Raw genomic sequence first — 24240 nt, forward strand, 5'->3', positions numbered from 1 at the left:
CTAATCAACTCTTGCAATGGTTTGTTGTTAAACCCATGCATTCTGATTGCACTTAATGTGGGTAGGTTAAGCTGGATGAAGTAGAGCATCCCCGATTTCCTTCGCTCCACCCTTGGCGGCCGTGTCTTCAGATGCCTGGGCCCTGAGCTCTGGAATTCTCTCCCTGAACCTCTCTGCCTTCCTCACCTCCTTAAAACCTACTTCTTTTACCACGCATTTGTGCACCTGTCTTAATATCTATTTATGTGGCTTGGTGCCAAATAACGCCCCTTTGGATGTGTTCCTACATTAAAGGCACTATATAAATGCAAGTTGTTGTAATACTGAAGCCAGTGATTCATGCTGGGCACTGGCCCACCCTTACTAGCTACTTTCTGGTAACTTGCCTAAGTGGCGTTTCTCAATGCATAAATCTAGGTGGTGAATACCAACAGTTTATTCAATCATACTGCTGCTGAGAAATGGGGAAAGTTGGTTAGAAAGTGGTAGGATTGGAAAGGAAAGTTTTGATTGAATGTATTGATTCTCTGCTTTTTCTCCCCCAGTTTTTGTTCCTCAATCACCTTTGTGATCGGGAACCTCTGTGTGGAGGCAGCAAGTCAGACGGGGAGTTTTCATCCAACTGCTCTCATCTACCACCTGGCCTCCCAATAACATTGACATTGGTAGCCTGCAGACTTACTAACTACAGTTACTTTCAGATTGTACCTATACATCAAGCAGCAGGAACTGCTGAAACTGAAACATAAAGAGTGGTCTGGTCTTCCTCAAGGGTCCATTTCAGTTAATAGCTTAGGAGTGAATTATTCTGTGTCCTTGCCTGTTCTGTAGAGCCCAACATACTTAAAGCTGCTCCAAACATCGTATTTTGTATAATTATCAAGGGATGGGTGCAAAAATTCACAATATTAAGCTTAGAATTTTCTGCATTTTGAAGCTTTATAATAAGATAAATACAAATGAGGGTGGCCATTTAGGCCATCTTAATTCATCCATCCAGAAAGACCCTACAAATTTGCAGGACTATGGGGAAAGGGCGGGGGAGTGGGACTAGCTGAAGTGCTCTTGCGGAGAGCCAGCACGGGCTGGATAGGCTGAATAGCCTCCTTCTGCGCTGTAACCATTCTATGATATTGAGTATGACAATGGGGCCATGTTAGTTCCACTGTCCTACACCTCCAGCTGTCCTTGGATGGATTCATCTGATCATGTACCCCAGCAACTCTGCTAACCTTCTCTATTAGATCAGATGCTAATCCACGTTCTCTACACTCCATTCATTTTATGCATCCAAAGAGTATTTACCTGACCTCGTGTGGGCGCCTATTGTGTTGCTAATGACTCCTGGGTGCATTTGGTTAAATAGATCATCACATGTGACTTCTGGAAGCCATTGCAGGCAACATTACTGAAATACTAACAGATCTCCTCATTGCTCAAAGTGAGTTGGTGGATAAGAGGTATGGCAGGAAATAAGTGTGGCCATTATAGGAAGTGTGTGCTATATGCAAGACCTATAATGGACAATTGATGCCGAGATGAGGTAGATCTAGTAAGGCTTGGGCACTAGAAGTTAAGGCAAAAATGACAAAGGCAACAAATGTTTTGTCTTGGAAATGACACATACCTGTGACATCGAAGTTTGCATTCAATGCCATTATATTTTTTTGGATTCCATTTTACTCTTGTGGGCCTTTCCATTCATTCTCACCCTACCCAACGCAGACTGTACACCTCCTACAGCTCTGGAGGCAGGATGGGCAGCCTGCTCGCATGCCACTGCAATGCCACTGTTACTTGGCTACCAGTTGGCATGCGGGACTAGCTGGATGGCAGCTGATGGCCAGTCTGTGCCAGTGAAGTTTGGCACACACACCTACACTGGGATTATGGGTTTCTTGCCAGCGATGCTCGCTGGGGAGGAGTTGATCAGGGTTAGAGAGCCATCTGGTCCTTCAATTTATTGTGGACCGTATGCTGCATGTAGACCACTCTGGCGGCAGTGTAATAGTCAACTAGAATGAGCAGATGTTGAAATCCAGATGTCAGGGGAAGGACCATGACATTACTATATTAAAAACACACAATCTAATTCATTAAGCGCACATTCTTCTCATCCCCCCACCTGATACACATAGTGCAGAAGAGGATTTAAATCATCATCAGGATTACAAATGAGGAAAAATAGTAAAGGAAAAAGTACACAAATTGCCATTTGAAGGTCTAACATGCAGGGAATCCATTATAATATCCCGTATAATTGTGCTGAAATATCACTGTACTCACGATATGATGAAATAGGTATACATCTGAATAGCTGAAATGAATACAGAGTCAGTGAATATTTCTTCCCTTTTGATACTTCCTTCATTAACTCCATGCCTAAAATCCTAAAAAGAAAACCTCATTGAAGAGTAACAAATGGAGGCTCCCATTGGTGTACCTGGTAATCCGCCGAGGCTCCATAAAACTGGGCGAGTCCCGCCTCCGCTTCCTAATTGGTGAATAGCTCCTTGAGCGGCGACGGTGTCTCTCCGCCTCGGAGTCGTGATGTCGCGGTCCGGTGTCGCCATCCCTTTCCCTGTCACAACGAGAAAATGAACGGATGACCACACAGGCAGGAATTAATGTGACTCCCTGTCGACCGTAACTCCTTCTCTAACTTGTTTCAGCTCGCACCATCCAGTGCGAACTGCCCATAAATAGCAACGCAACCCCGATGGGAAGTCCAATGCCCAGGGTGGAGCTGAGCAATACGGACCATGAAGATCTCAGCCGGGGGGGTGTGGTGTGTGGTGGGCGACGGGGTTGGTGAGTGTAATGTACTTGCTTCACAGGTTCTTTGCTTATAAAAGCAGGGAAGTCTTGCTACAGTTAAACAGGGTATTGGTGATGCCACACCTGGAATACTGTGTACAGTTTTGGTTTCCATATTTATGAAAGGATATACTTGCTTTGGAGGCAGTTCAGAGAAGGTTCACTAGGTTGATTCCGGAGATGAGGGGGTTGACTTATGAGGAAAGGTTGAGTAGGTTGGGCCTCTACTCATTGGAATTCAGAAGAATGAGAGGTGATCTTATCGAAACGTATAAGATTATGAGGGGGCTTGACAAGGTGGATGCAGAGAGGATGTTTCCACTGATGGGGGAGACTAGAACTAGAGGGCATGATCTTAGAATAACGGGCCGCCCATTTAAAACTGAGATTGAGGAGGAATTTCTTCTCTCAGAGGGTAGTAAATCTGTGGAATTTGCTGCCTCAGAGAGCTGTGGAAGCTGGGACATTGAATACATTTAAGACAAAAATAGACAGGTTCTTAAATGATAAGGGGATAAGGGGTTATGGGAAGCGGGCGGGGAAATGGACCTGAGTCCATGATTGGATCAGCCATGATCTTATTAAATGGTGGAGCAGACTCGAGGTTCCGTATGGCCTACTCCTGCTCCTATTTCTTATGTTCTGATGTAACCAGAGGGGAAATGAGGAGAATTTATTTTTGTGAAGCGGGTTGTTGTGATCTGGAACGCACAGCCTGAGAGGGTGGTGAAAGCAGATTCAATAGTAACATTCAAAAGGGAAATTGAATATATACTGTCAAAAGAGCTGGCACAGGCATGATGGGCCAAATGATCTCCTTCAGTACTGTAAGATTCTGCTTGGGAGACAGGGCTGGGTGACCAAATCTAATCAAGCATGAATTTGCACCAATTAATTGATTAAAAAAGGCACAAAGCAAAGCCTTTAGTGCAGAGTAAAGCAAATTATGTGGATTATAAAAAGCTTTTAACTGCAGGCAGACAGGACACCTGGGGCTTCATGGGTTAAATGGGAGAGGCGGTTATCATACGACACCTAGTGCTGTGCTTCGATAATGCAGCAGAGGGAGCCAGCGTGCACTTTGTGTGGTATTGTTGCGGCAGGGTTAATATTTTTTTTAAATACAGATAGATAGATCTTTGTACGCTCACACTGCTGCATTGCTGTAAGCGGAACACTTGATGAAATAACTGAAATCAGGAGCTGACAGTGAGAAGTCACCATGAGCGACAGCAGACTCTAGATGTTTTGTTTTACATTTCAGCACTGCCACTGTTCAGAGCCTAAGTGCTGCCTCTGGAGGATCAGAGACCCCTATGAATAAATAAGTGAAAATATAAAAAATTCACGTGTTGGAAACCTGAAGGAAAAGCAGAAAATGCTGGGAATACGCAGCAGATACAACTGCATCCGAGGAGAGAAAAGACAAGCTTGCGTTTCTGGTGTAAATCCTTCGCCAGAATGGAACCTGAAACAAGCCCCTCAATAAAACTGCCCAAAGCAGAGAGGTGGGGGGGGGGGGAGAAGGGAAGGTAGCAACACAACGTGGCCAGGGACTGCTCGCTCATCTTGGATGACTGGCCAGCAAACCAGTTGTTTTGATAGAGCGGATAGAGAGAGAGACTTTCCACTGGCAGGAGGGTTGGTAACCAGAGCAGACAAATTTAAGATAATTGGCAAAAAATCCAGGAGAAATCCTTTTACACTGCGAGTTGTTACGATCTGGAATCACTGCCTGAAAGGGTAGGGGAAGCAGATTGAATAGTACCTTTAAAAAGAGAATTGGATAAATATTGAAATGGAGAAATATGCAAGGCTATGGGGAAAGAACGGGGGGTGAGGGGGTGGGATAGATTGGTCAGCTCTTTCAAAGAGGCACGACGGGCCAAATGGCCTCCTTCTGTGCCGTATAATCCTATGAAAATGTGGAAAGTGAAAAGTGATGGATGATATACAAAAGTCAGTCAGACAGTGAAACAGCATAAAGAGACTAAAGGGCCAAGAATAGCTAAATGAGGCGATGGGACGGGAAAGGTAGGCAAAAAAGGCAAGAAATGTAAGAAAAATATTCCCAAATTACAGGATTGTGGTGCACCATTCCTACAACCTTTGCAGTCCCTTACTTTCATCTTCCCGTTTCCAGCTCTGATGCAGGGTGTAGAACTGGAATGTTAACCTAAGCTGCTGTGGGATTTCCAGTCCTTTCAGTTTCTTCCCTTTCCCCGAGGCTTTGTGAAGAAGTGTGTCGAGTGGTGCTGGAGCCGCAGTGCCACCAGCCACACTGGCAACAGCTGAGCCAGGAATGCAGTGTTCTAACATGTTGGTCGGTACAGACTTTCTCCAGTCACTGGGCAGGGTCCGGGGCCCAGAAACCAAGCTCGGTCACCCATCAGCTGTTTAAACTTTTTAGTGAGAAAGTGATCTTTTTTCTGCTTATATTGCTTTATCTATTGTTGCATTGGACTAGGCTTGTAAACTGGCCAGACTAGGCTTTTAATTTAGGAGGAGGGGTATTTTTAAACCCTGCTATCTTGCACAAACATTTCAATCTTCAAGTTGATCTGGGAAACTGAACCATTAATGGAGAGAGGGGAGACCTGTGTCTGGCGTGTACACAGGTTGATTCATTGGAAGCGTTGTTGGCCACAACCATTGCTGACCTGCTCTGTCTCTGATGAGGGACAGCGGATTGACCTTCTGACCTTTTACCTGTGGTTCTGAGGGTCAGATGCAACTCTGGCAATAGGGAGCTGAAGGTTCCCTCTCTGGCTGGAAGCTGGTTCGAGTGCTGAGCCTGGAAGATGTACAGCTCCAAGCATGGTGTGGATTGCTCTGCACAGCATTTTAAAATAAGCAGTAAATTGAACATTGGTGTTACTGGCCCTGAGTTCACTGTTACGGGATGTACGAGGTGTGCACACAGATTCCAGGTTTAGGTATGTGAAGCGTATGCACCTAAACCCGGAACTTGCGATCTGTCAGGAATCCTCGACAGATCGCACGCATCCAGAGGTAAAGGGCCCCCAGAGGCGGAGAGTTGGGCTATTTGACCAGAGAATGCCCTTGAAATTCTTACGACTGATAAAAAGCAGGCGTAAGGCTTTTATAGGACAGAAAAATAAAATTCTTTCAATAATTTAAACATTTAAAATCCTGTCAAATAAGGTAAATTTATTTTTAGACCTTTTAAATATGTAAATTTCTTTTTCAAAAAATTCCATTTTTGTTTTAAATAATTAAATCCCATTTTGGATTCATTTTAAACATGTGATGTTTTAAAAAATGTATTTTAAGTTTGTGTGTATTCCCATTCATACTTGTGGTGAGTTCCCTATAAATGTGATTGGTTGGGCCGGCCCATGTGATCCCAGGGACACCAGTGAAGCGCCTACGTCCCTGGGATATGTGGGCCTCTACGCAGGCCTTTCAGTAGAGGCCCAGGACCACAAATCTCCGAACCTCCCGGACCACCAGGTAGATTCGTAGAAATCTTTCAGGTTGGAGGCATCCGCCCGCGGGAAACCTCCGACCGCAATTTCTGGGCCACTGTGTTAATAAAAACTGAAGAACACGAGATGCTGATCACCCTATGACTGCAGTAACCTGGTGTCATTTTGTTGAGCCTTTTGTCTTGGCTGTAAGATGTTAGATTCAGTTTCCGTGGAAAAAATAAAATGGCATTTGATAATAAGGGGCACAGCCTCAGGATAAGAGGTCGGCCATTTAGGACTGAGATGAGGAGGAATTTCTTCACTCAGAGGGTGGTGAATCTTTGGAATTCTCTACCCCTGAGGGCTGTGGATGCTCAGTCTTTGAGTATATGCAAGGCCGAGATCGATAGATTTTTGGACTCTAGGGGAATCAATGGGAAAGTGGAGTTGAGGTCAATGATCAGCCGTGATCTCATTGAATGACGTAGCAGGCTCGAGGGGCCTACTCCTGCTCCTATTTCTTATATCCTTATAAAAAAACATTGAAAAGACTAGGCTTGTAAATTGCATAGATTTGCTTTGTATTCCCTTCAGCATAGAAGATTAAAGGATCATGTAATTCAGGTGATTAAAATGATTAAAAGATTTGGTCGGGTAGATAGAGAGAAATTAAGCCATGATCTAATTGAATGGCGGAGCAGGCTCAAGAGGCTGAATGGCCTACTCCTGTTCTTTTATATTGCTATATCAATTTTCATTACCGCATAGGTCTGATCTTTTGCAAACTTTTTAATGTATTTCTTACAACTGTTCTGCATCCATTTCATTTGCAGCATAACCTCAGACAAGATAAAATGGAGGTTTCAAGGGCTGAAAAAACTATCAATGGAAGAGAAATGGAACGTGGATAAATGCAAATGTAGACTGAACAATTCTGGAGGGTGATTCAAGATGCAGTGATAAACTTAAAAGAATAGTCTCCTTAGAACATAAGAACAGCATAAGAAATAGGAGCAGGAGTAAGCCACACGGCCTCTCGAGCCTGCTCCGCCATTCAATATCATGGCTGATCTGGTCATGGACTCAGGTCCATTTCACTGCTGCTGCTAACTGATAACATAGAAACATAGAAAATAGGTGCAGGAGTAGGCCATTCGGCCCTTTGAGCCTGCACCAGCATTCAATAAGATCATAGCTGATCATTCACCTCAGTACCCCTTTCCTGCTTTCTCTCCATATCCCTTGATCCCTTTAGCTGTAAGGGCCACATCTAACTCCCTTTTGAATATGTCTAATGAACTGGCCTCAACAACTTTCCGTGGTAGAGAATTCCACAGGTTCACAATTCTCTGAGTGAAGAAGTTTCTCCTCATCTCGGTCCTTAGACTGTGTCCCCTGGTTCTGGACTTCCCCAACTTCGGGAACGTTCTTCCTGCATCTAACCTGTCCAATCCCGTCAGAATTTTATATGTTTCTATGAGATCCCCTCTCATTCTTCTAAATTCCAGTGAATATAAGCCTAGTCGATCCAGTCTTTCTTCAGCCATAACAGGGAATATAAGGAAAAACTCAGCAAACCAAATTCAGGTTACAACAACAACTTGTATTTATATAGCGCCTAAATCATAGTGAAACGTTGCAAGGTGCTTCATAGGAGCATTATGAGATAAAAAGTTTGACACTGAGCCACATAAGGAGAAATTAGGGCATGTGACCAAAAGCTTGGTCAAAGAGGTTAAGGAGCGTCTTAAAGGAGGAAAGAGAGGTAGAGAGGCGGAGAGGTTTGGCAGGGAATTCCAGAGCTTAAAGCCTAGGCAACAGAAGGCACGGCCACCATTGGTTGAGTGATTATAATCAGGGATGCTCAAGAGGGCAGAATTAGAGGAGCGCAGAAATCTTGGGGGGTCATGGGGCTGGAGGAGATTACAGGGGTAGGGAGGGGTGAGGCCATGGAGGGAAACAAGGATGAGAATTTTGAAATCGAGGCGTTGCTTAACTGGGAGCCAATGTAGGTCAGCGAGCACAGGGGTGATGGGTGAGCGGGACTTGGTGCGAGTTAAGACATGAGCAGCCGAGATTTGGATGACCTCAATGTGGGAGGCCAGCCAGTCAAGTCTAGAGGTAACAAAGACATGGATGAGGGCTTCAGCAGCGGGTGAGCTGAGGCAAGGGCATAAACGAGCAATGTTACAGAGGTGGAAATAGGCGGTCTTAGTTATGCTGCGGATATATGGTCGGAAGCTAATTTCAGGGTCAAATATGACACGAAGGTTGCAAACAGAAAGAAAGAGAGTACTGTCATAGCGCTGCCCCATTATACTCGTCACCGCATATAGCGGGCAAATGGCGTTCGCACCAACATGCCCGCTATAAGTGGTGGGAACAGTACTCCTACACAGTGTGGTTATAGAACGGGACTGACCTGGACTGCTCCTTGCGGGGCAACGACCGTGACTTGCTCCGCCTGTCTCTCTTGTCGTGCGATCGGGAGCACGAGCGGGACGGGGAGCGGCTGGAGCTCCTGGAGCTGCTCTTGCGGCGGGGGCTATAGGAAGAGCTTTTCTTCTTGTCCGAGTTGTGGCTGCTGGGCTGCTCACGTTTCCCCGGCGACCGGGTGCGGCTCTTGTTCCTGCTCGTGTAATGGCTTCGATGGTGGCGGTCTGGCGTCTGCCTTAACCTGCGGGGAAACAAAAACAGCTTGTTTTATTTTGTTTGAACATACGGACAATGGCGGACAGGAAACGTCCCTGTGGTGCATCCAGCATGTCCCACCCTGCCGTGCCTTGTGCCTCACAACATACAGATTCCCCACGGAGGGTTGCCAACTCACCAGCATTGCCCTGAAGTTTCCAGGAATTAAAGATTAATCTCAAGGACAAACTGCGCGTAAACCCAGGGGAAACATAGGGATTTTTTAAAAAGTGTGTTTTTTTTCCATTTACTTTGAATACTTTTGTTTATTAGTTGTTGGAGATGGGCTAAAAAGGCTGTATGAGGCGGGAGGTCATGTGATGTAACCTCCACGTATACGTCCGACCAATACGTTGGCAATTCCATCCGAAAGTCATATCATCTCCTGGGAGAGGCAAAAAACCACATTAAATGCCTAGAACAATTCGGAGAAAAATAACCTGCAAAATTCCTCTCCGACCCCTTTAGGCAATCGATACTAATCCACGCGACCCTCTGGCCCTGATCAATGTTACACGATACCCAATCTTCATACAAGGTGATCGCCGCCCCAGCCACAAACAAGACCTAGCTCCCTCTTGCAGGAATAAAGTGTCAACTGCACCAGCTGGCAACCTGCCCCTCTATCCCCTGGGCAAAGAACCGCCTCCTGACATTGAAAGTATTAGGAGCGGGTTGCATTCTACATTCGTTATTTAGCAAAGGTTGTGGACTTTTTTCACACTCCAGCCAACCTGCTTTAAGTAAGGCATGAAGGTTTTATCTTAAATGAGATGGAGTTGGCTAAATCTTGGCCTGTTCTGTCAAAACTGCAGAATTGGCTCGAGGGCCTGAATGGCCCACTCCTGTTGCTATGAATACTTAGTTAGATTGGTTGGGTCGACATGCCGCAACTCGGCACTTGTTACTGGAGATCAGCGAGACTGTCTGACGTATCAGCTGCATGGCCAATCACATTCTCCGACGCAGATCATGTATTCAATTTCCACTTCATTAGGCGTGGCTTGGCTGGTTGGGAGGCCGGACAGGGTCCCCCATTTGCCACATGGTACAATTTGAGATTTTCCAGCTTGTGTCGATGGCCATTGAATGTCCACATTGCATTCAGGGTCCTCCCACGGTGGGTCCAGCTGCTGTCTCACCGACGGGTACCGTTTGCCCGTGTGAAATGGCCACACCACTGTGCTCAGGTGCCTGTCGTGGCAATCTAAAGGGCGAGTGTCAGGGGATGCAATTTCCTGCGGGGCAGTAATCGGGAACTTACACCCGACATTACGCCCATTTTGCCGATATCAATTTACTCTCAAATTTCCTGCCAATCTCATTAGCATAAGCCGGACGCAAAATTCAGCATAAACAATCATAGCCCGGGAAAAGCGTGGGACTCACACTGTAAGTAAGGGATTTAAAGTTTCAAGCTATCTAACCGTCATTCACGCTCAGAACCTGCAGTCGGGAAGTGTGTCAATTTTTAACATGAATTATAGTGAAAATAAAAATGTATTCAAAGAAACAGGAAATATAGAGCAAGTCTCAGTGAGGAGATATATTTTTAAGATTGCAATAAAATACCAGAAAAATGACTGCTGCGTCTAAAATTCTGGCTGTAATTTTACACCTGTTTTGAACCAGTGTAACTGCAGGAAATCTGCGTGAACAGCTCTTTAACCTGGGAAAGAACCCAGGGACTATAGTGAGCCGCGATATGTTCGGGTGCAGGGATCGGTAGACGGGTGTAAATGATCGAGGAAATTCAGGCAGAGTGTAATTACATGTGTAACACACTTGCACTTAAATTCCTCCTACGCTGGTATTAACTTTACACTTGGATCACACGTATCTCGGCACAAATACGCAGGAAATTCCACCCCTGATTTTTTTTTGCTCATTATATTGCTTTATCTGCATTTTGTGTAGGCCTGATACTTTGCAAAATTGTCATTCTCTTTCTTACAATTGTTTTCTTCCACTTCACTTGCAGCAGCCAAAGTAGACAGTTAGGAATTGTTTTGATGGTTCCAATGGCACTCGTAGATTTAGATGAGGAAGAGCGGTTCTTAAGGGGACAAGAAAAGCAGGAGCGACTGTACCTCACATGTTACTTATGCAATCATCCTTACCCCAGGACCGGCATACACTGACCCAGACAGTTTTTATTAGACATGTCAGAGGGACTGAAGTGGGGCTTCGAGCTCTGCTATAATTAAAGGGTTAAGAATGGATCTCGAGACGAAAACAAGCTGAAATAGGCTTTTGTCGTGATCAACTTTACAAGCTGTGTTAGCGGAGGAAAATTACAAATAGCCAAACTGTTGAACTGCAGGAGGCCCAGAGGGGCAGTTAAACAGGGCAAGGGGTTAAAAGTGACACGTTGGAAAAACTCCATGCGGTATGAGTCATAGGCGAACGATTGTGTGACGCGAAAGGGGATTAGTCAATCAGCAATTGTGCACGCTGGCTTTGGGCCAATTAAACAGCATGAGGGAACTGTGCAAGAGGCTGACATGGATCATTAAATGTATAAAAGGTTGCTTGGAACTTTGTATCATCGGAGAAGCCTGGCTATAGACACACCAGCAGGAAGGCTCCCCACCGGTGTCATGGTACATCAGTTATTGAAAGTTGGCATGCAGGTAAAGCAGGCAGTGAAGAAGGCAAATGGCATGTTGGCCTTCATAGCTAGGGGATTTGAGTATAGGAGCAGGGAGGTCTTACTACAGTTGTACAGGGCCTTGGTGAGGCCACACCTTGAATATTGTGTACAGTTTTGGTCTCCTAATCTGAGGAAGGACATTCTTGCCAATGAGGGAGTGCAGTGAAGGTTCACCAGACTGATTCCCGGGATGGCAGGACTGACATATATGAGAAAAGACTGGATTGACTAGGCTTATATTCACTGGAATTTAGAAGAATGAGAGGGGATCTCATAGAAACATATAAAATTCTGATAGGATTGGACAGGTTAGATGCAAGAAGAATGTTCCCGATGTTGGGAAAGTCCAGAACCAGGGGTCACAGTCTAAGGATAAGGGGTAAGCCATTTAGGACCGAGATGAGGAGAAACTTCTTCACCCAGAGAATTGTGAACATGTGGAATTCTCTACCAGAGAAAGTTGTTGAGGCCAGTCGTTAGATATATTCAAGAGGGAGTTAGTTGTGCCCCTTATGGCTAAAGGGATCAAGGGGTATGGCAAGAAAGCAAGAATGGGGTACTAAAGTTGCAAAAATGATCAGCCATGATCATATTGAATGGTGGTGCAGGCTTGAAGGGCCGAATGGCCTACTCCTGCACCTATTTTCTATGTTTCTAAGATAAAGACGACTTGAATCTTCGAACCAAGACCTGGTGTTGAGTGTTTATTTTAAATACAACGACATCCATCTTTGGCATCTTCATTTTCACAACAGTCACTCGCATCACTTGCAGCCAGAGAACTTGTATCACAGGGATGGGTCATCCAATGGATGCGAAAGTTATTACTGCGTTAAAATTTTATGCCGCTCGATCCTTCCAAGCCACCATTGGTGACATGTACCAAATCAGCTGGCTGACTGGCCACAGGTACATCAAAAAAAGGTCAGAGGTTTTGTTCTCCAAGGGCAATGTACTGATCACTTTCTTTGGAAGGAAGGCGTCAGTTTGACTGGGCTTATACTTTTGTTTGCACTCTTAGGAACCTGTCACCGGTAAAGCATCATCGATGCTACCCATGACTCTATAGGCCGTTAAGCATGGCCCGGTACCTCCTGATAGGCAAAGTACACTCCTGTTCCCTGGCACCAGTGGCCTGGAATGACAAACAGGGAAACCCTCCTTGCACCCACTGTAAGCAGTAACAGCACACTTTGTCAACCAACAAATGGAGGACTAGGTGCTGTGCCATCACTTTAGTGCAAGCTTAGTTTTGTGCCACAATATTGGGTTTCTTTTCACTTTACTTTTACCTACTGACAAATGCTTCAAATCCCCTTTATAAAAGCTGGAATAACATTTGTGCCCATTACCTTTAAGTGGGCACGTCCAGTTAAATTTGAACTGCTCGCCAGATTTTCAACGAGCTCCGTTTGGCTAGTTGGGGCTTCAAGAGCAAAGCCATGCTGGGAGCATGCCTGATTACGAGATTGATCTGACCCTGCTAAAATTGCCAACTCCATGTGCTGTGGGCATATTTTGCTCAGGCAGCCAGCAATTCTTGGCACAGACTTGGCTAGGTGTGGAAAACCGGGACTATAGTGTACAAAAATTGTAAATTTGCAATTTAAGAGAAAGCTGAGGTAAATCAGAGCAACTTGCAGTACATTTTCATCTTTTCTACTTTTTCTTCCCTCTTCTGGAGGAAGGCAAATTAATGTTTCAAGTTGCTATGGAGATTAATGAAAGGCAAAGAAACTCAGCAGAAAATTTCACATCCGGGCACTCTGCCTGGTTTGACCACTTTAGGTATCTTTTTTAAAAGTATGAACAAAAATAACAACTTACATACTTTTGATTTACAGTGCTCACGTAAAGGAAAACGTCTTTGCGTGCTCTTAAGCCGAGACAGGGAACATGAATCAGGAAACAAGGGAGAAAAATTTAAGTGAGGGGGGGAAAAGAGGAAGCATAAGGCTCTAGTTAAAGCAAAGGGTTTCTATGGGGCCTTTGAAGGCAGCGAGAGCGTTCCAATGCGCACTGGCGTAGTGACTGAAAGATAACAACAACAACTTGTAATTATATAGCGCTTTTAATGTACTGAAACATCCCAAGGCGCTTCACAGGAGTATTATGCGATAAAAATTTGGCACTGAGCCGCATAAGGAGAAATAAGCGCAAGTGACCAAAAGCTTGGTCTAAGAGGTAGGTTTTAAGGAGAATCTTGAAGGAGGAAAGAGAGGCGGAGAGGTTTAGCCAGGGAATTCCAGAGCTTGGGGCCCAGGCAACAGAAGGCACGGCCACCAATGGTTAAGCGATTATAATCAGGGATGCTCAGGAGGGCAGAATTAGAGGAGCGCAGACATCTCGGGGGGTTGTAGGGCTGGAGCAGATTACAGAGATAGGGAGGGGCGAGGCCATGGAGGGATTTGAAAATAAGGATGAGAATTTTGAAATCGAGGTGTTGCTTAACCAGAAGCCAACGTAGGTCAGCGAGCACAGTTGGATTCCGATATGCAGCGTTGTGTGTTGTAGTATTTTGCCCCATGATAAAGGGGTGATTACAGCCTAGGCAACAGAAGGCACGGCCACCAATGGTTGAGTTAGATTTTCCCCACTGTGCTGGGCCCACGTGATCCAACAGACCATCAGCAGGAAAATCTGCCGCGCCACCTTCAAAAAAAAATCTAACAGCTACCGTCTTAATAGTAGCGACCAGGGATTAAAGAGCAGGCGATTTCAGGGGCATGAGCTTCATGTCCCATGGACCTCTCACTGGAAGCTGCCTCCCATACAGCGGGGTGGGAGATGCACCTGACCGAAGAGGTCAAGGAGGACATGGGAGAAGAAACAGAAAATCAGGGAGATCCAAGGGGCATTGTGTACATAAAATGGATCCAAAATCTGGCCAGTGGCTGAGGGTTCTGTGAAATGTATGTGAGGATATGTTAGAAAGAAGAAAAACAATTGCATTTATACAACACCGGATGTTCAGAAGCACTTCACATCCAGTTAAGTACTTTTCAGTAGCAACAGTTGTAATGTAGGCAAAGGCAGCAGCCACTTTGCGCTGCCTTGTTAGCCTTTATTACAAGAGGATTTGAGTATAAAGGACATCTTATTGCAATTATGTGAGGCCCTATATATAGGGCCCTGGTGCGACTGCACCTGGAGTATTGTGTACAGTTTTGATCTCCTTACCCAAGGAAGGGTATACTTGCCATAGAGGGAGTGCAACCAAGGTTCACCAGACTGATTCCTGGGATGGGGTGATTGTCCTATGAGGAGAGATTGAGTAGACTAGGCCTATATTCTCTAGAGTTTAGATGAGAGTTGATTTCATTGAAACATACCCAATTCTTACAGGGCTTGACAGGGTAGATGCAGGGAGGATGTTTCTCCTGGCTGGGGAGTCTGGAACCAGAGGTCACAGTCTCAGAATAAGGGGTCAGCCATTTAGGACTGAAATGAGGAGAAACTTTTTCACTCGGAGGGTGGTGAATCTTTGGAATTCTCGACCCCAGAGAGCTGTGGAGGCTCAGTCTTTGAGTATATTCAAGACAAAGTTCGATAGATTTTTGAATATTAAGGGAATCAAGGGATATGGGGACAGTGCAGGAAAGTGGAGTTGAGGTAGAAGATCAGCCATGATCTTATTGAATGGCAGAGCAGGATTGAGGGGCCAAATGGCCTACTCCTGCTGCTAATTCTTATGTTCTTATGACCAGGGTCCCACAAACAACAGTGCACTGCACCTCAGGAAGGATATATTGGCCTTAGAGGGGATATATCAGGGCTTAAAGGGTTAAATTATAAGGACAGGTTGCATGAACATGAGTTGTATTCCCCTGACTTTAGAAGGTTGAGGGGTGATCTAATTGAGGTGTTTAAAATGTTAAAAGGATTTGATTGAGTAGATATAGAGAAGATATTTCCTCTGGTGGGGGGAATCTAGAACAATGGAGCACTATGTTAAAATTAGAGCTTGACCATTCAGGAATGAAATCAGGAAGCATTTTTTCACACAAAGTGTGGTGGAAATGAGGGTGTCTCAAATCGCTTTACAGCCAATGAAATACTTTAACAATGTAGTCACTGTTGTAACATAGGGAAATGTTGCAGCCAATTTGTGCACCGCAAGATTTCTCAAACAGCAACAACATCAATAACCAGATAATTTGTTCTTTAGTGATGTTGGTTGAGGGATAAATATTGGCCAGGACACCGGTGAGAACTCTTCTTCAAAAGTGCCATGGGATCCTTTACATCCACCTGAGAGGGCAGACGGGGCCTCGGTTTAATGTCTCATCCGAAAAATGCATCTCCAACAGTGCAGCTCTCCCTCAGTACTGCACTGGTACTTCACAATACAACCTGTGATTATAGTAAGAGGATGTGTATGGTGAGGAGATCTCCATACTCAACAACCCAGCATCCACAGCCCTTTGGGGTAGAGAATTCCAAAGATTCATAACCCTCTAAGTGAAGAAATTCCTCAATGACCGACCCCTTACCCTAAGATTGTGACCCTTAGTTCTAGACTCTCCAGCTAGGGGAAGCAACTTTTCAGCATCTACCCTATCAATCTCCCTCAGTATGTTTCAATGAGATCACATCTCATTCTTCTAAACTCCAGAGAGTATAGGCCCAATCTACTCAATCTCTCCTGATAGAACAACCTTTCATCCCAGGAATCAATCTAGTGAACCTTCTTTTAACCGCCTATAAGACAAGTAAATCCTTCCTCAGATAAGGAGGACTTAGCAGAGTGGATCACACGCTCAATGTAGAACCCTCCCGAGTTTCGTTTGATTGAAATCAATGAGATGAGGATCAGCTTCCACAACAGGCAGTTTACCAGCCAGGTAGCAAAGTTGATAATTACGCCCCGCCCAGCCCCGTGACCTCTCGCTTAAGATGTATTACCATCAGAGATTCGAGTCCACGAGAAGTGGAAATGCTGCATGCTAACACGCGGCCAATCCAAGGGCTGTTAAGAATCCCACCAGCAGTAGGGCCAAGAAAAATTAGTACAGTAAGTTTATTTTAAACAGGAATCCGGACTCCTGATGCTGAACTTGCAATGCCTGGGCTGTGCCTTTGTACTAGTTTAAAATTTCTTGTTATGGGAAATTCCTATGTTGGAGTACACTTCCTTTCAGTCACTAACACAGTGGCATAGAAGGTGGCCAGGGAGAGGTCGGTGATCTGGAGTGCAAGGTCCTTGGAGGGGAAGCATTAAGCATAGCAATAGGAGGGAGCGGCCTGAGGAGGGGAGGGGGGAAGAAGAGGGGGAGGAGGGGGGTTGTGGTGGATGCTGAAAAACAGTACGCCTCGCCTTTTGAAGATGGGAAAAATAACAGGACTAACTTCTTTGCTCGTGTGCTTTTACTCCGCCCTGCTACGTGGCGTGCTGGTGAGCGACTGCCGGCAGATTCTGCAGAGTCACTGCTGAAGTCTGACTGGCTCGGAGAGCGTGGAGACTCTTTGCGAGCTGGCAGGGTCGACTTCCGTCGGCTTGGGCCCCTATGTGCGGATGCTGACCTTGACCTGTGCTTTGCATGCCTGCCCTCGGCGGACGATCTCCTGCTGTGGCCCGGGGACCTGGACCGGAAGCTCCTGGAGCCATGCTTCGAGTGCTTGACGTCCTTGACCTTGGGCGACGTCGATGCAGACCGGGGCTCTGCTCCTGGAGACAATGACCTGGAGTCGGCGCTCTGCAGCAGGAGAGAAAGGCTCACCTTAAAGAGACTCCTGGCACAACAGCGATGCCATCTTCCAATTCTTGCCACATCCCTAAGACACAGCCTACGTCAATAGTTTATCTAGCACAGTCCTCTACAGTGCAGCTCATGCAAGATTTTGCATGCAAACCAAAAATTAATTCAAAATAAAAAACCTGGAATGGGAAAAGAAACCAAAAATTAAACAGTCAACCGAAGTTTAAGAAGAAACAGAATGTAAGAATAAATAAATGAAAAGAAAGTGAGCTCAACAGATTTCTGTATTTTGAGGAAAGGACAAATTTTCTTACAATTCCTGGTTTTAAAATAAAACAAGGTGAAGGTAGACAACTTGACTGAACAGCACAGAAATGGAAGGCAAAAATTGAAAAAAATCCACAAATGTATTAATTATCACTCAAACAAAACCCTCTGAATAATACTCTGTTTTCTTTTTGTGCTTTTTCCTGCAGAGAACTGCTCATCTGTCATCAGCGACCCAGATTATTAATGTTTTTTTTGTACCCCCGTTTGGTTAACATACACTTACCAATCAGGTAGCATTTCCTCCATTAGTAGGTAAGGTGTGAGGAAAAAGGGAAAAGCGGGGCAACATAAGTGCATCATTAGAGTCACAAAATGCAAGAGAAAAAAAGACACAAAAAAGCCCTTTCCAAGTAGTGAAATATGAACAATGTATGAAATTAAGAATGTGCAAAGGAATTTATTAATACTACAATAATGCAACTGCTTCAATGCCTAAGTACTGATGCACTAAAATAAGGCCAGTTCCAGGGTCTCTGGGCTCCCCTGCTCCACTTAAGGAAAATATATACATGTGGAATGTCAGGTTTTACCTGTAAAGTTGAGGACAGGAGGTTATAGGAGACAAGGTGAAATGCAGAATGTCGGACTATTCCTTAAATGTAGAGAATGAGCCTCTCCCAGCCTCTGTGACCTTTAGCACTCTTCAGGGTTGCATAGTGAAGGGCAGATTTTTTTTTTGAAGACAAGGTTCAGAGTTGACGTTAAGAACGGGAGTGTCCAAAATGATCGATTTTTGTTCCCCTTCAGTTTTCAGTTCTGAAGTGTCAATTAGCCTCAAAAGTTTTGTACTTTGCTTTGGGGGAAGTGGATTGAAATCGTCCAAATTCTTTTGTTTTTTGTCATCTTTCCCCTAAACCTGGAGAAGAAAGGATACTGTTCTAAAAACACACTGCCTCTCTATTTTCTAGCCATTGTTTATGTTGATTTAATTTAAACCAGTCTTTATTTGTTTTCCTGTTTAACGTGGCCCTTGCTATAGCTGCTCCCCTTGCCCATACCCTCATGCAGGTGGGTGCCAGACTGCCAGGAGATCAATCTCTTGGCGGTAAGATGCTGGCATTTTTCTGCACCGCCATCAACAACAACTTTCATTTATATAGCGCCTTTGCTGTAAAATAAAACGTCCCAAGGCGTTTCACAGAGGAAAAGCTGAGATCTGACCACACTTAACTGGGCCCAGCTTGGGGGCGGATCACCTCTGGTCTTGAACCTAGGACTGTTAACTGCCGGTTTTCTGGAATGTTCTCTTGGGGCCTTTTATAATGCTATATTCACATTGTGGTCCATTATAAGTAAACACTGAAATATTTCACATCCTAAAATGAGGAATATTGCGATTCCCAAATAACACACAGCTCAAGTGCCCAAGCATTTACTTGAAGTTCATCAGGTGAGGGAATCATGATAAATTTGATCATAATAATGAATACATCATAATAATGATTATCAGTTAGTTCAAACATATTAGGACGTTGACTTCGGAGCTCAAATTACTTTTTGCTGTGGGTGATATATTATAGTGTGCATGTTTAACGTTTCTAACACAGTGCAAATATTTAGCAAAAAATCAATTTTGCTGATGAACTTATGAAAAGCCCAATATAAAAAGTATTTATTTTCATACTTGATAACCTTTTAATAGATAATTTAATAGTCCAGCCGGAGTTTTAAATCTATTTCCCATCAAATCACCGCCCCCCCGGCCCAGCCCACTGAGAACAATACGATAGCAGATTTGCTGGGATAACCTATTTGTAGCCCTCGGTCAGGTGCCACTCTTTAACTGGGCACTAGGGGGTGTATGAAAGCAGCCCTTGGTGACCCATTGCTGCTTGCTGTCTCCCTAGCCCCCAATGGCATGGGTTAGATCACAGTGAGAAGTGGAGGACTGGTAGCCAAATGTCGGCATTTTGTGGAGCATCAATATACTGTGGCACAGAATCACTCGAAGATTTTCTTAAATATTGCATAGTAAGCTTCTTTCTTTAAAAACAGGGCACAGTTTACGAGGCTTTCAAACGTGCGTGAATGCAGAATAATTAGAAATCACAGAAATTAGCCTGTAAAACTTTAAGTGTGGATTGCACGGTTAAGTAAAACCAAGCTTCTAGTTAGCAGTGACGAATATCCTAAAAACAGATTTAACTTGAATTGCAAATTCTAACCTCATTAATTGTCAACGTAAAAGAAAAAGATGAAAAGTAATCAAATAACATTTTAAAAACCATCTCACAATAAGTGAACTGTTAACAGGAAAAGCAGCACTAGTTTCAAGAATAAAATTGGACTGCTTTTGGCGAAGATATTTTGTTTCCTTTCTAATCACTGTTTGCTGACATGTCTGTTATTCTCTAGTAACTCATCGGACAGGAGGTGTGAGCAAGAGGGCAGGCTCCTGTGCTACTCTTGACCAAGCTGCTCAGAGGTGCCACCAGTCTGGTTGACTATTTTCCCTTCTGGTTTAGCCCTCCCTCTCCTTCTATTTGTCCTTAATTTGGTAACATAGCTTGTAAAGACACCACCACCCCGCGAGGGGGAATCGCAGACACGTGTCCAACCGGGACTATTCCATCCCTCTACGCATTGGAGCTTCAATATCTCACTTAGTCCAGCAGCATCATTAATACCTTTGACCTTACATAACTTTCTTTCGCACAAGTCAACTTGTTCGGTGAATATTTAACTAATTTAAAAAAAAATTCCTTCAGTTTTACGATTTGATTTCGGCACAGGTCCCTAGTAGATCCTGACCTTATTGTGAAGCCGAAAAGCAAAATTCAAATCAGTCAAAAGGTATCAAAGGAGACAACCAGCCATGCATTTACACAATGCTGTCATCAGCAATCTACGAGCTTCCCCAAACATTCAAAGAGGGTGGATATAAAAGATGCTGAGGAAAAATTGACTCCTTTGGTTAAAACTGGATATTACATTTTCTGACCAGGAATGGTAACAGCATAGGAAGGCAAGCGCAAAGGGACTTCATCTCTAAATAATCCTCAGATGGCACATTTTCAAAAAAACACCTAGAAAATGGAGGCTAAAGGTCAAAGGTTATGAGGGATGCTCATTATAGTCTTAATCTCGCATCCCCCCTTTTTTGCCGTCTTACATTGATTCCGTCTCTAAAATATGACAATGCAGAGTTGCCCAAAGCAGGGAACAGGAGGTACTGCTAGAGCAACGATCCTGCTGAGGGAACTGGCAAAAGACCCACGCGCCTTATATGTAAATATGGCCTTTGGCTTCTTTGGATTTTCTCTTTTTTGTTTGCTATAGCTAGAGAAGAACAAACAGCCACTATATTCAGGGACACCATATATGTTAGTACAGCTACTGACAAAATTTAAAAAAAACATAAAAGAAAATGACTTAAAAGGCATCATTCATGGATCAATGCTACAAACAACACACAGATATGCATCTTAACAACTCTACAGAACATGAAGGTTAAAAAAAAAAGGAATCCAGAGCAGGGGCTAACTGGAGGATTTTATAATGAAACAAAACAACCAAAAAAATAAAAGAGCAAAGAAATAAACCTGGAAAATGGAAATCAAATAAGATTTAACTTCAAGCCAGAGTGCTTTAACAGACTCATCTGCAGATGTGTTGCGTACTAAGGCAAACAAATACATACCTTTCCAACCATTGAGAGGAGTGCAATAATAAAAGAAAACAGTATTCTCCACATTGGAGTGCAGTATGGGAAAGAGACAGTGACTCTTTAGTAATGTGCCATTGACTTGATGCTAAGTGTTATTTTTTCCTCTATTTTTCTTTATGCACAAACATTGCAGCCATGATGTTTCATTCGCAAAATGCCCAGGAAAAAAAAAAAATCTCATTAAACATAAAAGTCCAACCGCATGCAGTGCAGTAATGTTACATGACAACTGGCTAAGGAAAACGGAAAGTGCACATGGAATATATACACAAGGGAAAGCTCACAGGGGACAAAAAGCACACAGAGCAGGACAGGAAGCTGTCAATGAGAGGATGGGTGACACAACCAGAACACCCTGCAGATAATCTGTGCTCGGGCACGTTAACCCTTTGAGGACTGATTGAAATGTTTTATCGCCAACAATCGTTCCCCTTACCTCTAGCCAACAAATGTAAGACTATGTGATTTCCCTGGCCCAGAAGCCATTGACAGATGTGTGGAGTTCTGTGTGTGCTTGTGTGTGTGCCAATTTTGGGTTGGTTTCTTGGGTACTTGGGATCAAAACTGTTACTTTACTGAGCTTTAATTATAACAAGACATCTGGACAGACAAGGCAGGGAAAGGCTTTTCTGTAAAGGTGCAAATCCCACGTGGATTTCTGTCTCCGCAGCCTGGCTGGTAATCGGACAGAGCAGATTGGCTGCCTGTTACAGAAATCGCCCGTAATTCATTGCGCTGAAACCAACAGACTGAAATATCAGGCAGGATCTACAAAGAGCTTGCGATCCGCCCTGTCACATGCCTGCCTAGGCGGTGACGGCAGAAATCTAGCTCCTCTTATATGTACTCTTCCTCCCTAGAATTGTACCAGTCAACAAACATCAAATGTGATTGAAGCAAAATCACAGCCGAAAAGTTGTGAAAACACAAAATACTGTGTCAGCGAGATTTCTCCTCTTTTAATTAAAAAAATGGGGATGGTGATACTAAAACAATGGCTGTAACAAAGCACACTCTTTAAATGGCGGTTGGCTCAGCAAACTAAATTTATTTTGGTTTTACATAACAACATGCACAGTGCTCAAAGGGTTAATATCCGTCATACCGATTGAATGTGAAACCTAAAAAAACTGGGGCGGTTGTTAAATGAATAAAGGGGTTGGGATTGATCAGTGATGTCACAGGAAAACGCACTAATAGTTCAGAATCGTTATCAATTCCACCTTCTGAAAAATTGGAAAAGGACTCGCACCTCTGTCGGTTTAGTTTAAAAAAATTAATTCTCGGGATGTGGGTGTCGCTGACAAGGCTGGCATTTATTGGTTATTCCTAGTTTCTCTGAGGTGATGGTGGACCTTCTTGAACTGCTGCAGTCCATTCTTTGCAGTAGTTTGACATAAGCAAGTGGCTTGCTAGGCCACTTCAGAGTGCAGTTAAGAGTCAACCGCGTTGGTTGTGTGACTAGAGTCAGATATAGGCCAAACCGAGTAAGGACAGCAGATTTCCTTCCCTAAAGAGGCATTTGTGAACCAGCTGGGTTTGTACTATAATCCAACAGCTTAATGGTTACTTTTACTGATACGTAACTATTTAAGTCATACTAGGGGGCCTATTATTGCTAAATTATCTCACTAAGGTGGAGGCTCCTTACTGTGGTGTAACTTGCTCTTTAAGTATGTTGTGATGTTACCATTTTAACCACGATTCTATTTAATTTGGAAATTGACAAGCCCTTTTTTTAACCTGTTTTTAGTTTAGTGCATGCTCACCCTCTGAATGTAACGTTAATGTCTATGCTCCTCTTATTAATATAGGCTCTGAGTTATCAGTTAAACCCATCTCTCCCATATAATATACTTTTAAAATGTATTCAAAGGGTGTGGGCATCACTGGTAAGGCCAGCATTTATTGCCCATCCCTAATTGCCCTTGAGGTGATGGTGAGCCGCCTACTTGAACTGCTGCAGTCCGAGAGGTGAAGGTGCTCCCACAATGCTGTTAGGGAGTGAGTTCCCAGGATTTTGACTCAGCGACAATGAAGGATCGGCAATATATTTCTAAGTCAGGATAGGGTGTTCCCATGCACCTGCTGCCCTTGTCCTTCTAGGTGGTGGGGGCTGTGGGTTTGGGAATCACGCTGAGTTAATGAACTATGTCTGGTTTAAAATTACTTTGATTTTTCCTGTACTATGTGAATCTATTTGCTGGAGAATTTTAATGAAGCATACGCAACACATTTCTCAGTCAGTCGAACTGAAAAGATGGAGGATGTGTCCTTGGCAGCCATGCTCTATATCTTTATAGCAGAAGTGGCCAGTTAACTCACTGGTCACCAAGTTCGGAGTGAGTTATGAATCATGGTCACTCTGTTGTCATGCCTGTTATTCCCACAGCGCAGATTTGTAAAGCTGAAATTACTGTTAGCAAACTTTAAAAATAACTACATTTAACAGGTTAATGTGATTTGATAAATCTTACATTTGGCAGCATTTCTTAATTTTTTTCAAAATAAAACCCCAGTCAGGTGTGCTAACATTCCAGAAATAGCTCCCTTTACTGGTTCAGAGACTACATTGGTTTACTTTAGGTTAATGAATATTATTAACCTGTTTATGCATTTTTTCAGATCAGTAAATGTTATAATTAAAAACAATTAAAGTGAATTTCTATTTGATTTCCTTTAAAAAGAAATGGTTTGAAACAGTAATCCACTTGTGATGTCTTTAAAAAAAAAATCATTGCTTTAACATGCACGTTAAGTAAGTCAGTCTGTTCTGCCTAGGCTCCATGCAGTAAGTCAGGTTGAATGATGCACATTAATATCTACAGAGAAATAATGACGGTCTCTTCACAGTTGCTGCTTAAGTTTCTTTGTAATGCACTGATACTTAACGACTGGTTGCACAGGGTTTGATTGTGGATGAATAATTTTGTGCTAAATAGCGACTGGGTA

The 24240-nt window shown here is 43.8% G+C and overlaps 1 protein-coding gene across 5 annotated transcripts in view; it reads right to left on the reverse strand.

Annotated features, from left to right (window-relative positions):
- LOC139226519 (serine/arginine repetitive matrix protein 3-like) overlaps positions 1 to 24240 on the reverse strand; it is a 1009807-nt gene that overhangs the window by 14700 nt on the left and 970867 nt on the right. For all 5 annotated transcript variants that reach the window (XR_011587274.1, XR_011587275.1, XM_070857353.1 and 2 more), the window contains 3 exons: positions 16942 to 17288; positions 8671 to 8925; positions 2444 to 2581 (listed from right to left, as the gene is read on the reverse strand). Coding sequence is in view for 3 of the 5 variants with exons in the window: in XM_070857353.1 (XP_070713454.1) it covers positions 2444 to 2581; positions 8671 to 8925; positions 16942 to 17288 (740 nt within the window). In the remaining 2 variants the exon portion in view is untranslated. The remainder of the gene's footprint in view (positions 1 to 2443; positions 2582 to 8670; positions 8926 to 16941; positions 17289 to 24240) is intronic.

This window comes from Pristiophorus japonicus, chromosome 16 (assembly GCF_044704955.1).
Source record: "Pristiophorus japonicus isolate sPriJap1 chromosome 16, sPriJap1.hap1, whole genome shotgun sequence".
Taxonomy (NCBI): Eukaryota; Metazoa; Chordata; class Chondrichthyes; family Pristiophoridae; genus Pristiophorus; species Pristiophorus japonicus.